The sequence below is a fragment of the Dermochelys coriacea genome, chromosome 3 (genome assembly GCF_009764565.3).
Source record: "Dermochelys coriacea isolate rDerCor1 chromosome 3, rDerCor1.pri.v4, whole genome shotgun sequence".
NCBI classification, from domain to species: domain Eukaryota; kingdom Metazoa; phylum Chordata; order Testudines; family Dermochelyidae; genus Dermochelys; species Dermochelys coriacea.
The window spans coordinates 23,324,336-23,340,024 of NC_050070.1; the positions used below are offsets into that span (position 1 = coordinate 23,324,336).

The 15,689-nt window shown below is 53.7% G+C and overlaps 1 protein-coding gene and 1 non-coding gene across 2 annotated transcripts in view; one reads left to right on the forward strand and one right to left on the reverse strand.

The window, feature by feature from the left end:
* Positions 1-6,356: 6,356 nt before the first annotated feature.
* On the reverse strand, positions 6,357-6,547 carry LOC119854104. The gene has a single exon (XR_005292349.1). It is a non-coding gene; the product is annotated as a U2 spliceosomal RNA (small nuclear RNA).
* Positions 6,548-11,202: 4,655 nt separating this feature from the next.
* Positions 11,203-15,689, forward strand: part of LOC119852645 (cytosolic 5'-nucleotidase 1B-like) — an 8,309-nt gene continuing 3,822 nt past the window's right edge. The window contains 1 exon segment of the mRNA XM_043510091.1: positions 11,203-11,590. Coding sequence (XP_043366026.1) covers positions 11,384-11,590 — 207 coding nt within the window. The 5' untranslated portion in view covers positions 11,203-11,383.

Sequence of the window (15,689 nt, forward strand, 5' to 3'; positions counted from 1 at the left end):
TTCTTGTCCCCCCACCTCAAAAAGGACTAAAAAATGCTATTTCATGCCAGCTGGAGGGACAGAGTTCCTATTTACCCATCTGGTGACCAACTCCTTAGTGGCACAGGCAGCCACAGAGAGGTCCAAGCTACAACATCCCGAGACCACTCCAAATGACAAGAGTGATAAACACCTTAACATTTTCCAAATTTGTGGAATTCAGGGACAAACTCCCCCAGAAGGATATGGCTCAATGCCAGACCCTCATCGGTGGCGGCAAGCTAGCAGCTAAGACATCACTTCAGGCAGATGTGGACTCCACTGATACTGTGTCTAAAGCCTTTGCCATAATCATGACGTGCAAATCATGGCTTCAATCTTCGAGGTTCCCCAGGGAGGTCTGGAATACCATTAAGGACTTCTCCTTTCATGAGTTTAATCTGTTCAATGAAAAGACTAATGAGTCACTTCACTCTCTTAAGAACTCCAGAACAACCCTCCACTCCCTGGGCATTTATATCCCAGCCTCAAAGAGAAATGCCTCAAGCAAATTTACAGACCCAGACCTCCCTCTCAGGCATTTTACTTCCTTACGAACCACCATGTAAATGCTTGAGGGTGCAAAAACCCAGGTACATGATATCCTCCACCTCAACTACTGCCATTCAACTGCACCCATCACCCAGGACATGAGAACTGTGTATCTATAGTGGTGCTATGCCACATGGTCCCCCAAACCTTTGGTGATTGCTTTGCCAATTTTGCCCACAACTGGAGGGCAATAAGAACAGACAAGTGGGTACTAGAGATCATCCACTTTGGGCACAACAGAGAACAGCATGTTGTAGCTGAGTCACTGACAGGCTTGAAACTGCAACTCAGACAAGTCCTAAAGCTCTTCTAGCTGAATATACACTAGTTTTGGGTTCTCAGGCACAGCTTTTCCCCTCTGGAGTGCTCTTCAATAACTACTCACGATTGTCTTCATACAACTGGGTGTTAACTATATATACAGTCAAATGCATCCCACTAGAGTTAAGCTTATCTCCTCTATGAACAGGTATAAGTGCACAATATCAGTGGTTCTCAAAGCCGGTCCACCGCTTGTTCAGGGAAAGCCCCTGGCAGGCTGGGCCGGTTTATTTACCTGCCGCATCCGCAGGTTCGGCCGATCGCGGCTCCCACTGGCTGCGGTTCGCTGCTCCAGGCCAATGGGGGCTGCAGAAAGCAGCGCGGGTCGAGGGACGTGCTGGCTGCCCTTCCCGCAGTCCACATTGGCCTGGAGTGGCAAACCTGCGATTGGCCAAACCTGCGGACACGGCAGGTAAACAAACCTGCCTGGCCCACTAGGGGCTTTCTCTGAAAAAGCAGCAGACCGGCTTTGAGAACCACTGCACTATATCACCACCCTTGCTTAAGGCAATTGGTAACTATCTATAACTGTAACCCCACCCTGTAATTACCTAGAAGTGTTTAATAAATGTAATTATTAAAACACATTTACAACAAAAAATATTTTCCCCTTAAGCCCTTTATCCATTCATGCCAGTAAGGCCTCAACTCTCAACTGTGACATCACTGTGTATGAGTAGTGACAAGTGTATAATCCAAAATTCTGCCCTCCCAATTCCCTTCTGCAACTCCCATTATTTGTGATATACACAAGAGTATCTGAGGGTAGAATTGGGCCTTATATTTGGGAGGAAAAGGCAGATGTTTTGTTGTAGCAAAGTCTCAGTAGTCTTTCAATGTAAATATGGATCACAGTCAAAGTTACAATGTAATCAGTTTACTTTTTGTTCTGATGATACCTATGCTTTTCCATCGTCATTGCCTCCCAAAAACTCTGTCACCTGTCAGCTCTTGCAGAAGGGACTGTGGAATAGCTGCCATTAATGATACTTGAGTATGAACATAGTCTAAAGCAATGTTCCCTTAAAAGGAGATAAGTGGAAAACAAGAATTTATTTTAATAGGCACTCTGTGTATGGATAAAAAGTATAGCTAAAAAGTAGCAACATTCTTGTTAGTCCTCTCTGTTTTTAAATTTAACAAGCGAAATGTGCCAGAGACAGTGTGATAGTCATGTATGCCAGGGTATGACTAATTTTTCCTTGGTATTTTCAATACACTATTTTCATAAGATACCTTGACATTCCCATGAACCCTAATGGAAGACTATGTGACCTAGCAGATAAATTGTTGCCCATATTTTGCAAAGGTAGGGTATTTAAATTGGGATTGAGTCATACTATGCTTTAATATCTTTTGTTATTTGTTAAAACAAATAATTAGGTTTTTCAGCACCTAGGTCCAGATTTACCAAAGGACTTAGGCACCTGAGAGGGACAGGGTTTAGGACACTTCCTTTTCCACAGCATCTGCTCTTGGCTAGCTTAGGTGGCTCTCCACCCAGCATGTATAGGGAGCTTGGGGGCTGGATCCGCAATGGTATTTAGGTGTCATTAAAATCTATGGGAGTTAGGTATATAAATACCTTAGAGGGTCTGGCCTGGGTCTCTCACTAGGCAGCAGGTACATAAAAGTTAGACTCTGCAGTGCTTAGTGTTGCAATACTTAAGTCCCTTTGTAGAGAGGGTCCCAATCCTGCACAGACCGATCCATGTGCCCATGTGGAACAGTTTGCAGGACTGAGGCCTTAATTTATCTTTATCAACCAAAAGATACTTGACATGTAATACAATCCCAATTAAACAATCCTCCCCAATTAGCAAGACTGTTTTTAAATTATTGATGCATACATCCTTTCGGTAAGGCCCTGGAAACAGACCTTGTGTGAACACTTTAGCCCTCTTATTGATATTTTGTTTTACAATTCAAATATGCTTCTGTTTTATCTTGAGAGCAGTAGAAGAATTTTCCTATGGCTAATCTAATACCCAGATATTTCCAGAATATTAATCAAAGTCTGTGTGCCCTAATCTAGAAGTGTCTGTTGTATAACTCAAATGATGTAAGTTCAACTCCTGTTGGGCTTTAACAGGTCTATGATCATTTTGCAACATGTAAATTATGGATTAATTACTACCACTTTTCTAAAGCTAAATGAAAAAGGCATTATGACATATTTTTCTATGATATATCTTCACTGAAATTGATGGAATTACACTGGGGGATAAATTTTGGACAGCATGTCTGAATATAAATATTTGCAGCTAGATTCTGCTCTTGACTGACCTGCTTGCCCCACCTCCTCTTCATTTTGGTTGATCTACTTGGATCTTGGCTCCTGGGTTGGTGTGTATAGTAGTCCCAGCCTACCGTTGAATGCGTCTCACTTCCAGCAACTGGGCACGGAGTTGGTAGTGAGTGAGAAGAGCCAAGGTTCTGCTCCCTTTCCTCCCCATTCACTGGCCAGGCACAAGGGGAAAATAAACTACACCATTTTTCTCCCCCAGAGAACAGTGGAAATATTGACTCTGGTTCACAGTTCTTTCCCTTGGTTGCTTTTGAAGAAGTATAGTTATGTGCCAACCTTTGCTCAGCCTAAATAATCATAATATGTTTGTTCAGAAAGTTAAGAAAACAGTTCAGTGTTATAAAGATATGATATATATGGGCTTGTTTTATATATGCAGCCTTCTAGGGAACAAAAATCCCCAGAAGGCTGCATTCACTACTGATGTCATGAACCTAATTCTCTAGGGCACTAGAGAAAAGTCAGGATGTTGAACAAGGTGAAAGGGGAGAGAGGAAACTTCTGCTGCAGGGATTGATAGAGCTGCTTAGGGGAAGGAAATCTCAGATAAATGAGTTCTCTGCCTCCCATGCACCAAATGTTCCTGTGATGCTGGCAAACCATGTGCCAGCTCATGTCAAGGCCCCTAGGCCTCACTGAACTCTGACAAATGCATACCTGGAAACCAGTCTGGCTCACCTCTCTGTTAGGAATGTTAAAATAGAGATTAGAATTATAAGAATGTGTTTAGTATTTAGACTTTTTGAAATGCCTGTAGGATGCTAAAAGTATCTTGTTTATAATATCTGTATTCCATGTTATAAGGTAATATTTAAATGTTTGTTCTATAACTATAAATATATTTGCTAAGACTGTAAACCCCCAGTCAGGAGAGAAGCATTACCAAGTATGAAATACTAGTTTACCACAAGATGTATCATCTCCTCTCCAACAAAAGAAGGCCCATAGACACCAGACAAACCATAGTGGAACACTGGTGGACAAAAGATTTTGTTGATTGCTTCCCCTACACCTGTGAAGAATAGACATGTACAAGCCCTTGTCCCATCACAGCTTGATCGCTGGGGGAAAGGAATAAAAATCCTTGTTAAAGAGAAATTATCATCACTATGCTGTTTGGAATTCAGAGAGGGCAATATTTCTAAGCATAAGTAAAGGATCCCCAACCTGCTTAATTTACATTGTTCCTAAAGGACATATAGAGCTTGTGTATTACAACAGCATCTATTACCTTTTGAAACCTAAGACAGTAACTCATCTTTATGTGTATGTTTACCTGTTTTAACTTTGTAAATAGCTCTCATTTCTTTTTCCTAGTTAGTAAATCTTTAGTTAGTTTATTACAGGATTGGCTACAAGGGTTGTCTTTCGTGAGAGAACTAAGGTACAATTGACCTGGGGTAAGAGATTGGTCCTTTGGGACTAGTTATAATCTGAATATTGTTGTGATTTTGGGTGTAAGTGACCATCGATCACAAAGGCTTGTTCGCTTGTGTGGCAAGATAGACCCGAGTAACCAAGGGGACTATCTGTGACCCCATTGTTAGGCTGCTATAGTGCTTGAGGAGTTCACACTTGTTATTTGATTGGTGAAATCTAAGTACAGAACTTACCACCAGTTTGGGGTTTTGTGCCCTGCTTCTTGACAGTCTGCCATGAGGTTGGCACTCACACTCAAACTTGACAGCTCCTACCCTGGATTCATCTTTAGTTCCTTCCCATCCTGCCATCCCTACACTAGAGTCACTCATGCTACAAGTGACTGGTAGACATGTGAGATGTCATCTGGTAAAATGCAAGATCTTTATTTCCAAGTAATACATCTGGCCATTGCTAATTAATTTAATGTTAAAGAAAGACTTTAACAGTAGAACACAGCTGGAAAAAGGACATCAAACTGTTGCCATAGAATGGAATGTGATGTCACAAATTTAGCATTCCAATTTCCCTAGAAGAGCAGTGGTGGCAGGGCGGAACAGGTGGAGTAGGGTGGGGAAATGGAAAGGATGGGCTGAGGGAGGCACAAACCATCATTTATTCTGTAACATCGTTAATAATTACCAGATGTATGAAGAACTTTATGAAAAGAAAGAGGAAGGTAAATACCTTGAAGTGTTTGAAAGATTTCCACAGCGTAAATGTATCATGGCATATCTCTGCCATTTACCAACTGACTTAGCATAAAAGTGCCATGAATGAATACAGGCACTTTAAAAGACAGTATCAAGAGGAAGCATGCAATTAAAGGGACAGAGGGAGTCTAGGATTCAAATGTAGGTTTTGTGGAAAAAATGTAAAAAATATATTGTTAATAGAAATGTGTTCATGATTTTTTTAAAAATCAGTGCTCTATGTGCAGAATTGTATTCAGTAGTATCTATATTAACTACAAAGCACATGATCTTACCCAAAATGGTAATCTGGTGGAGCAGATGAAATTATAATTATTTATTATGTGTATTACCATAGCGCCTAGGGGTTCTAGTCATAGACCAGGAATCTGGTAGTACTTCACCAGCTATGTTTAGCCACATGTCCTGGTTTGCTGCCCTGGGCCAAAGCCTTTCCCAGGCTCCTTCCAAGAACATTTCACTTTATGGAATGAATCTGGAAGACTTACCAAGCATCAAATTGCCCTGTATGCATCTGGTACCTTTCGTAGCTAAGTCAGTATAATCACACCAATGAAATGTCCTTGCAGAGTCCATTCTGCAATGTATGAGTGCCTTAAATCGTAAGGATTGAATATTGGCTACTTTGCATTATCTATCAATGTGCAATATTTCTTACGGTCTATCCATTCAGAAGATAAAACTGATCCTTCCATCTCAGGCCCCTTCTTTGCCTTTGGGCCCAGAATTCTAAAGTTGGGAAGCTTCTTATATCTGTTCCAGAGATGAGTGGATCCAAGAAAAAAGCAACAGAATTTTCAGTGGAACTTTCAGTCTGAGCTCTGAAATACTGTCCTTCCTTTCAGAGTAGCAGCCGTGTTAGTCTGTATTCGCAAAAAGAAAAGGAGTACTTGTGGCACCTTAGAGACTAACAAATTTATTAGAGCATAAGCTTTCGTGAGCTACAGCTCACTTCATCGGATGCATTTGGTGGAAAAAACAGAGGAGAGATTTATATACACACACACACAGAGAACTTCTTTTTTTTTCTTTGCACCATTCCTGGAGGCACTGCAATACCAGGTCGATGCCTGGGGTGGACAGAGCAAACTCATATTCCATCCCTATGTTTCAAAAATCAATTTAATATACAGTCCTCAAATAAAGGACATATCAGATGTTAAACTGATAAGAACAGATACTACACTTGATCTTAAGTTTCTTGTTAGACAGGGACACCTAACGAGTTGATGGGAAAATAATTTCAACCAGGGATCAGTATCAAAAAGCAGGAAACCTCTTTCTATCCTCTCAGTGCTGACCAACTGTGAAATACATTTGTGATTTTTTTAACAGCACATTCACAGGGTATGCCTACACTGCAATGTAAGCTCAAGGTTAGTGGGACTCGAGTCACCTGACCTGTGTTAGGGAACTCTGGGCTAGAGTATTCACATTATATTTTAATTCTATGTTAAGACTTTTCTAAACCATATTCAAACCTAGAGGTCTGATGTCCACACTGCAGTGTGCAGACGTAAGTCAAAATAACCATATCCCAGAGTCTCTAGCACCCCCGCCCCCAAAATGTGGGCTGCTCTAGCCCTAGGACTGTGGTGCACTGTGGGAAAAGTTTACTGCAACACGTTACCAGGAAGCAACTCAATTTTCAAAAGGCTTGATCAGTTCACCCTTCCTTGCATACCCAGGAGGCTCTCTGATAGTGTGCTTGCAGATCAATAATCAGAAGAGAATGGGTTAATGCTGACCTGAGCTGCTGCCATTTGCAAAGTGGGGGGTGGCTTCTGTTTTCAATAGAGCAGATTACAGATTGTTGGGAGAGAGGAAGCCATCCCATGGAATTGTGAGATACTTCTGGCTGACTCCTGGGACCCAAGTCAAGCGGGGCTGCGTCTACACTGCAAAGCAACAGGACTCGGACCCTGGGTCCTGGCTTAACTCAAGTTTGGACCCTCCAGCCCCGCAGGTTCCTGGAACCCTGGGTCTGAGCCCTGGTTTAGCGCAATTGTAGCATAGATGTAAGAGGGGTTAGGCTTGAGCCCAGGCTCAAGTATGGGCTTACGTTGCAGTGTAGACAGACCCACAAAGGCTCCAGCTCTTTTTTTAACAGAGAACCCTAGTACAAATGTTGTAGGTAAACTGGGAAATTCACTTCTATTAACTTCTGGCTGAGAAACCACCAAAGGAGTTAAATTTTGGATTCTTTCCTGTTCTTGGATTCCCCAAGAGACTTGAAGCAGTGAGAAATAAACCATTCCTCCTCAACAGAACTCTAAGGGCATCATTAAATATTTCAGATGACGCCTCTGAATTTTGCATTTTGAAGGTCATGGCTTGATGTGTAAGCCCCTGAAGCCAGAACACTTCAGTGGTAGGACCCAGGATCATTGACTCAGGCAACAGAGTTGAAATTGTTGGCATTTTCTGGTAACTTGAAAAGGGTAAAAGGGATCTTCATCACTAATTGACTGAATAAAGCACAAAAAGATGGGTGCGATAAATTCTGATTTTACTTGTGAGAGCAGCAATACAAAATGTTGCATTGAGGGGTCAAATTAGAAGAAAAAAGTAGTGGAACTCAAAAGCGCCACCAACTGGTTTATATTTCAATGTAAGCTTACACTTTAGCGCAGAAGAGGGCAGCTACCACAAAAAAAGCTCCAGCTCATTGTAGTGTATAGGAACAGTGTAGCAATAAATAATACCTAGTTTTTATGCAGCACTTTTTCATCAGTAGCTCTCAAAGTGCTTTACAAAGGAGGTCAGTATCACTATCACCATTTTACAGGGGGGAAACTGAGGTATAGAGTCATATTTGCCCAAGGCCATCCAGCAGGCCAATGGCAGAGCCAGCAATAGAACCCAGGTCTCCTGAGTCCCAGTCTAATGCAGAATCCACTAAGCAGCATTGCTTCCCTTTAAGTAGTTCTCAAGCCCTCCAGTGGTGTTTACTGCTGTGTCCTGTGTTTTAGAGCCATCCAGACACCAGCCACAGTAGTATTTGCGACTAGGCCTTGCCTGTTGTGTATATTTAATGAACAAAGTTACTTGGACCCCACTGTTCCCATGTAGTCCCTTCATATTATATTTGTTACGTAAAGAGCACAAGACACAGCACTCGCTGCACCACTGAGAGCCAGCCACTTTTGACTGGTGGACACATCATTGTTCTTTTGCTCATATTCTAGTGAGAAAACCTTTGGATTTTTCTGCAGCAGTTAATGAGCATTGGCCTGCTAAACCCAGGGTTGTGAGTTCAATCCTTGAGAGGGCCATTTAGGGATCTGGGGTAAAAATTGGGGATTGGTCCTGCTTTGAGCAGGGGGTTGCACTAGAAGACCCCCTGAGGTCCCTTCCAACCCTGATATTCTATTATTCTATTCTATGATTCTAATGTTAAAGCAGTTAAAATGTTGTGCAAGTCATAAATCTCTAATCCTGTTAATAAAATCAGTGCCTGAAGCCATAACATAATATTAAATGGCTAAGACTAAGACTTGAGACATTAAGGTGAACAGTTAGTCAGTGTCCAAGCTGGAAGAGCCAGGTCATATAATTCTTTTTCCATATTCCAAATTCTTCAATCTTCTCCTTAAAAACAAGCCCAAATAAACACCAGCAGCCTAGCAGCTACAGTCATAAACCGGTGCATATATGCTGAAATAATATTTCTGTAAGGAAACAGATTTCAAATTATGAAAGGGAATTTCCTTTGATCCATCCACTGCCCTTTTTTTAAGTTACTAATAATACTTTTTACTTACTAGTATTTAGGGCCTGATCCCAAGCCTACTGACTTCTGTGGGCGTTGGGCCAGGCCCACGCTTCATTTCTTCCAGTGATCTCACAGTACTTTGTAAAGATGGGAAACTATGAGAAGTTAAGGTCAAATTTTCAAGCATGGGTGCCTGAAATTGGGCAGATAAATACATACTTTTAAAGTAGCCTTACTTTCAAAGGTGCTGGGCACTAGCAACTCCCATTCAAGTCAATGGAAGCTGTGGGCCTCTCTAAAAGTAAGGCCATTTATTTATTAGGTGACTAAATATAATTTATTATGATTCTAAATTTAAGCAGCCACTGTAATAAGGATGTGACTGACTCCAGTGGCTACTGTTTGGGATTTGCAATCTAGCCCGTTCTCTCCGGACTATCTCTGTCTGTGTGTGCATGCATTCAGGCACGCATGGGGGAGGAGGGGGTCAAGTGCAGCTCTGGCCCCTGTTCTTCCTAGGCTATTTGTGCATCTGTCTTTCTGTCTGGGGGGGTGGGGAGGTTGGCAGCCATGGCCCATTCCCCCTTAGGCTGTGCACCTGTGGATGTCCGTCTGTGTGCGTGTGCACCCCTGTTCCCCTCACTCTGTCTGTCTTTCTGCTGATGGTTGCAGCGCTTGGCTTCTGTCTCCTCCCCGCCCTCCGCTGTATGTGTGTGTATCATGGGGTGTGGGTTACAGCTAGGGCCAGCCCTAGACCAAATGGTGCCCCAGGGGAGAAACTTCTTTAGTACCCCCCGCAACAATCTGCTAAACTTTTGAACACCTTACAGCACATCAAGCCTGGCGCCCCCCCCCGAAGCCCAGCACCCCAGGTGGTCACCTGCCCCTAAATCTGGCACCGGTTGCAGCCCTCCCCTAGCCTTCCCAGGCTGTGTGTATATGTGGGAGGTGGGGGTGGGAATTTCAGTCCTGGCCTCTGTTCCCCTCAGGATGAATCTGTCTGTGTGGGGGTTGCAGCCCTGACATCCCAAAAAGCTGTGTGTAGCTGACCGGGGTTGGGGTGTGGGGGAGGCTGCAGCCCTAGTCCGTTCCCCCTAGGCTGTGGATAACTGTGTGTGTTTATGTGTGGGGCAGGGAGTGGGAGGGGGGTTGCAGTCCAGACAACCTGAACCTCCAGGCTATGAGTATCTCTGTAGGGTGTGGGGGGAGGCTGCAGCCCTAGTCCATTCCCCCTAGGCTGTGGATAACTGTGTGTGTTTGTATGTGTGTGAGGGGGGTTATAGCTCTGGCCCCTGTTCCCCCCAGGCTGTGCGTATCTGTTTGTGTGTGTGTGTGGGGGGGGTTATAGCTCAGCTCCCTGTTCCCCCCAGCTTGTGTGTATCTGTGTGTGTGTGTGTGGGGGGGTGTTAACTCTGCCCTCTATTTCCCCGTCCCGTCCCCCCCCCGTTGTGTGTATCTGTCGGGGGGGGGGGTTAGCTCTGCCCTCTATTTCCCCCCCAGGTTGTGTGTATCTGTCGCGGGGGATTAGCTCTGCCCTCTATTCCCCCCTCCCCAGGTTGTGTATATTTGTGGGGGGGGTTAGCTCTGCCCTCTACTCCCCCCCAGGTTGTGTGTATCTGCCGGGGGGGGGAGTTAGTTCTGCCCTCTATTCCCTCTCCCCGCTCCCCCCCCAGGTTGTGTGTATCTGTCGGGGGGGTTAGCTCTGCCCTCTATTCCCCCCCTCCCCAGGTTGTGTATATCTGTCCGGGGGGGGGGGGTTAGCTCTGCCCTCTATTGCCCCCCTCCCCAGGTTGTGTGTATCTGTCGGGGGGGTTAGCTCTGCCCTCTATTCCCCCCCTCCCCAGGTTGGGTATATCTGTCGGGGGGGGGTTAGCTTTGCCCTCTAGCCCCCCCTCCCCAGGTTGTGTATATCTGTCGGGGGGGGAGTTAGTTCTGCCTCTATTCCCCCGCCTAGCTCCCCCCCTCCCCAGGTTGTGTGTATCTGTCGGGGGTGGGGGGCAGGTGTTGCGTCCCTGGCCCCCGGGCTGTGTGCATCCGTAACGGGGGGGGCAGGGTTGCAGCCCTGGTCCCCCCAACACTTTCCCGCCGGCTGTGGGGCTTGGTCGGGGGGGTGGCGGGCGGCAGGCGGAAGGGCAGTGGCCGGCTGGGCGCGGCAGAGCGAGTCCCCGGCAGGGCCCGGCCCGTCAGCACTTCCCCGCGGCAGCAGCGGGGCTGGGGTGCCCGGAGGCGGCTGGTGCGCTCCGCGCTGACCTCGCTCCCGCTGGCTCCGTGTCGCTGCAGAGATCCGCCGCCTCCGCCTCCCCGCGCCGCGCCGCGCCGCGGGCCCCAGCCGCCGCCATGGCCTCCTGCACCTCGGACAAGCCCCCGAGCAGCTCGGCCGGCAGCGGCCCGCTCCCCGCGGCGCAGCAGGCGGCGGCCGGCGCCGAGCAGGACTGGGCAGCGGCCAAGGCTTTCTACGACCGCCTGGTGTCCACCAAGCGACCCCGCCCGGTGAGTGCAGCCGGCGGCAGCCCGGCGTGGGGGCCGCGGGCTCTCCGGGGCTCCTAAACAGCCGTGGCTGTTTCCTGCCTCCTCTCTCCGCTACGCGCCCCGCCTGTCGGCCACCCGCTGCCGATGCTGCCCAGCCAACCCCCCGCGCCTGGCTTCCCCGGGTGCCACCCGCCTCTTCTCCTCCCTGGCTCACTGGGTGCCAGCCCACCCTCTGCTTCCTGGATACTCCCCCCCAAGTCCCGTGTTATCCTCGCCGGCTGTCCCCCCTCCTCTCCTCCCGGGGAGCCGGCCTCCTCGCCGTGTGTCCCCCCGTCCTCTCCTCCCGGGGAGCCGGCCTCCTCGCCGTGTGTCCCCCCGTCCTCTCCTCCCGGGGAGCCGGCCTCCTCGCCGTGTGTCCCCCCGTCCTCTCCTCCCGGGGAGCCGACCTCCTCGCCGTGTGTCCCCCCGTCCTCTCCTCCCGGGGTGCCGGCCTCCTCCTCGTGTGTCACCCCCGTCCTCTCCTCCCGGGGTGCCGGCCTCCTCCCCATGTCTCACCCCATCCTCTCCTCCCGGGGTGCCGGCCTCCTCCCCGTGTGTCCCCCCCGTCCTCTCCTCCCGGGGACCCTGCCTCCTCGCCGGCTGTCCCCCCGTCCTCTCCTCCCGGGGACCCTGCCTCCTCCCCGTGTGTCCCCCCGTCCTCTCCTCCCGGGGACCCTGCCTCCTCCCCGTGTGTCCCCCCGTCCTCTCCTCCCGGGGAGCCCGGCCTCCTCCCCGTGTGTCCCCCCCGTCCTCTCCTCCCGGGGAGCCGGCCTCCTCCCCGTGTGGTCCCCCCGTCCTCTCCTCCCGGGGTGCCGGCCTCCTCGCCGTGTGTCCCCCCGTCCTCTCCTCCCGGGGTGCCGGCCTCCTCCCCGTGTGTCCCCCGTCCTCTCCTCCCGGGGACCCGGCCTCCTCGCCGTGTGTCACCCCCGTCCTCTCCTCCCGGGGACCCTGCCTCCTCGCCGTGTGTCCCCCCGTCCTCTCCTCCCGGGGACCCTGCCTCCTCGCCGGCTGTCCCCCCGTCCTCTCCTCCCGGGGAGCCGGCCTCCTCGCCGTGTGTCCCCCCGTCCTCTCCTCCCGGGGACCCTGCCTCCTCGCCGGCTGTCCCCCCGTCCTCTCCTCCCGGGGAGCCGGCCTCCTCCCCGTGTGTCCCCCGTCCTCTCCTCCCGGGGAGCCGGCCTCCTCCCCGTGTGTCCCCCCGTCCTCTCCTCCCGGGGACCCTGCCTTCTCCCCGTGTGTCCCCCCGTCCTCTACTCCCGGGGAGCCGGCCTCCTCCCCGTGTGTCCCCCCGTCCTCTCCTCCCGGGGACCCTGCCTCCTCGCCGTGTGTCCCCCCGTCCTCTCCTCCCGGGGACCCTGCCTCCTCCCCGTGTGTCCCCCCGTCCTCTCCTCCCGGGGACCCTGCCTCCTCCCCATGTCTCACCCCATCCTCTCCTCCCGGGGAGCCGGCCTCCTCGCCGTGTGTCCCCCCGTCCTCTCCTCCCGGGGACCCTGCCTCCTCCCCGTGTGTCCCCCCGTCCTCTCCTCCCGGGGACCCTGCCTCCTCCCCATGTCTCACCCCATCCTCTCCTCCCGGGGTGCCGGCCTCCTCCCCGTGTGTCCCCCCCCGTCCTCTCCTCCCGGGGTGCCGGCCTCCTCCCCGTGTGTCCCCCCGTCCTCTCCTCCCGGGGTGCCGGCCTCCTCGCCGTGTGTCCCCCGTCCTCTCCTCCCGGGGAGCCGGCCTCCTCCCCGTGTGTCCCCCCGTCCTCTCCTCCCGGGGTGCCGGCCTCCTCGCCGGGTGTCCCCCCGTCCTCTCCTCCCGGGGACCCTGCCTCCTCCCCGTGTGTCCCCCCGTCCTCTCCTCCCGGGGACCCTGCCTCCTCGCCGTGTCTCACCCCGTCCTCTCCTCCCGGGGTGCCAGCCTCCTCGCCGTGTGTCACCCCCTCCTCTCCTCCCGGGGAGCCGGCCTCCTCCCCGTGTGTCACCCCCGTCCTCTCCTCCCGGGGACCCTGCCTCCTCCCCGTGTGTCACCCCCATCCTCTCCTCCCGGGGACCCTGCCTCCTCGCCGTGTGTCCCCCCCGTCCTCTCCTCCCGGGGAGCCGGCCTCCTCCCCGTGTGTCCCCCCCGTCCTCTCCTCCCGGGGACCCTGCCTCCTCGCCGTGTGTCCCCCCGTCCTCTCCTCCCGGGGAGCCGGCCTCCTCCCCGTGTGTCCCCCCGTCCTCTCCTCCCGGGGACCCTGCCTCCTCGCCGGGTGTCCCCCCCGTCCTCTCCTCCCGGGGAGCCGGCCTCCTCCCCGTGTGTCCCCCCGTCCTCTCCTCCCGGGGACCCTGCCTCCTCGCCGTGTGTCCCCCCGTCCTCTCCTCCCGGGGACCCTGCCTCCTCGCCGTGTGTCCCCCCGTCCTCTCCTCCCGGGGACCCTGCCTCCTCGCCGTGTGTCCCCCCGTCCTCTCCTCCCGGGGACCCTGCCTCCTCGCCGTGTGTCCCCCCGTCCTCTCCTCCCGGGGACCCTGCCTCCTCGCCGGCTGTCCCCCCGTCCTCTCCTCCCGGGGTGCCGGCCTCCTCCCCGTGTGTCACCCCATTCTCTCCTCCCGGGGACCCTCCCTCCTCGCCGGCTGTCCCCCCGTCCTCTCCTCCCGGGGAGCCGGCCTCCTCCCCGTGTGTCCCCCCGTCCTCTCCTCCCGGGGACCCTGCCTCCTCCCCGTGTGTCCCCCCGTCCTCTCCTCCCGGGTGCCGGCCTCCTCCCCGTGTGTCCCCCCGTCCTCTCCTCCCGGGGAGCCGGCCTCCTCGCCGTGTGTCCCCCCCGTCCTCTCCTCCCGGGGACCCTGCCTCCTCCCCGTGTGTCCCCCCGTCCTCTCCTCCCGGGGAGCCGGCCTCCTCCCCGTGTGTCCCCCCCGTCCTCTCCTCCCGGGGACCCTGCCTCCTCGCCGTGTGTCCCCCCGTCCTCTCCTCCCGGGGAGCCGGCCTCCTCGCCGTGTGTCCCCCCGTCCTCTCCTCCCGGGGAGCCGGCCTCCTCGCCGGGTGTCCCCCCGTCCTCTCCTCCCGGGGACCCTGCCTCCTCCCCGTGTGTCACCCCCATCCTCTCCTCCCGGGGACCCTGCCTCCTCGCCGTGTGTCCCCCCGTCCTCTCCTCCCGGGGAGCCGGCCTCCTCCCCGTGTGTCCCCCCGTCCTCTCCTCCCGGGGACCCTGCCTCCTCCCCGTGTGTCCCCCCGTCCTCTCCTCCCGGGGACCCTGCCTCCTCGCCGTGTGTCCCCCCGTCCTCTCCTCCCGGGGAGCCGGCCTCCTCCCCGTGTGTCCCCCCGTCCTCTCCTCCCGGGGACCCTGCCTCCTCGCCGGCTGTCCCCCCGTCCTCTCCTCCCGGGGAGCCGGCCTCCTCGCCGTGTGTCCCCCCGTCCTCTCCTCCCGGGGACCCTGCCTCCTCCCCGTGTGTCCCCCCGTCCTCTCCTCCCGGGGAGCCGGCCTCCTCCCCGTGTGTCCCCCCGTCCTCTCCTCCCGGGGAGCCGGCCTCCTCCCCGTGTGTCCCCCCGTCCTCTCCTCCCGGGACCCTGCCTCCTCCCCGTGTGTCCCCCCGTCCTCTACCTCCCGGGACCGGCCTCCTCCCCGTGTGTCCCCCCGTCCTCTCCTCCCGGGGACCCTCCTCCTCGCCGTGTGTCCCCCCGCCTCTCCTCCCGTGAGCCGGCCTCCTCGCCGTGTGTCCCCCCGTCCTCTCCTCCCGGGGACCCGGCCTCCTCCCCGTGTGTCCCCCCTCCTCTCCTCCCGGGGACCCTGCCTCCTCCCCATGTCTCACCCCATCCTCTCCTCCCGGGGTGCCGGCCTCCTCCCCGTGTGTCCCCCCCGTCCTCTCCTCCCGGGGAGCCGGCCTCCTCCCCGTGTCCCCCCGTCCTCTCCTCCCGGGGAGCCGGCCTCCTCGCCGTGTGTCCCCCCGTCCTCTCCTCCCGGGGTGCCGGCCTCCTCCCCGTGTGTCCCCCCGTCCTCTCCTCCCGGGGTGCCGGCCTCCTCGCCGGGTGTCCCCCCGTCCTCTCCTCCCGGGGACCCTGCCTCCTCCCCGTGTGTCCCCCCGTCCTCTCCTCCCGGGGACCCTGCCTCCTCGCCGTGTGTCCCCCCGTCCTCTCCTCCCGGGGAGGTCCTCGGGGGGGGGGGTGGGGTGGGAGCTTCCTCCTC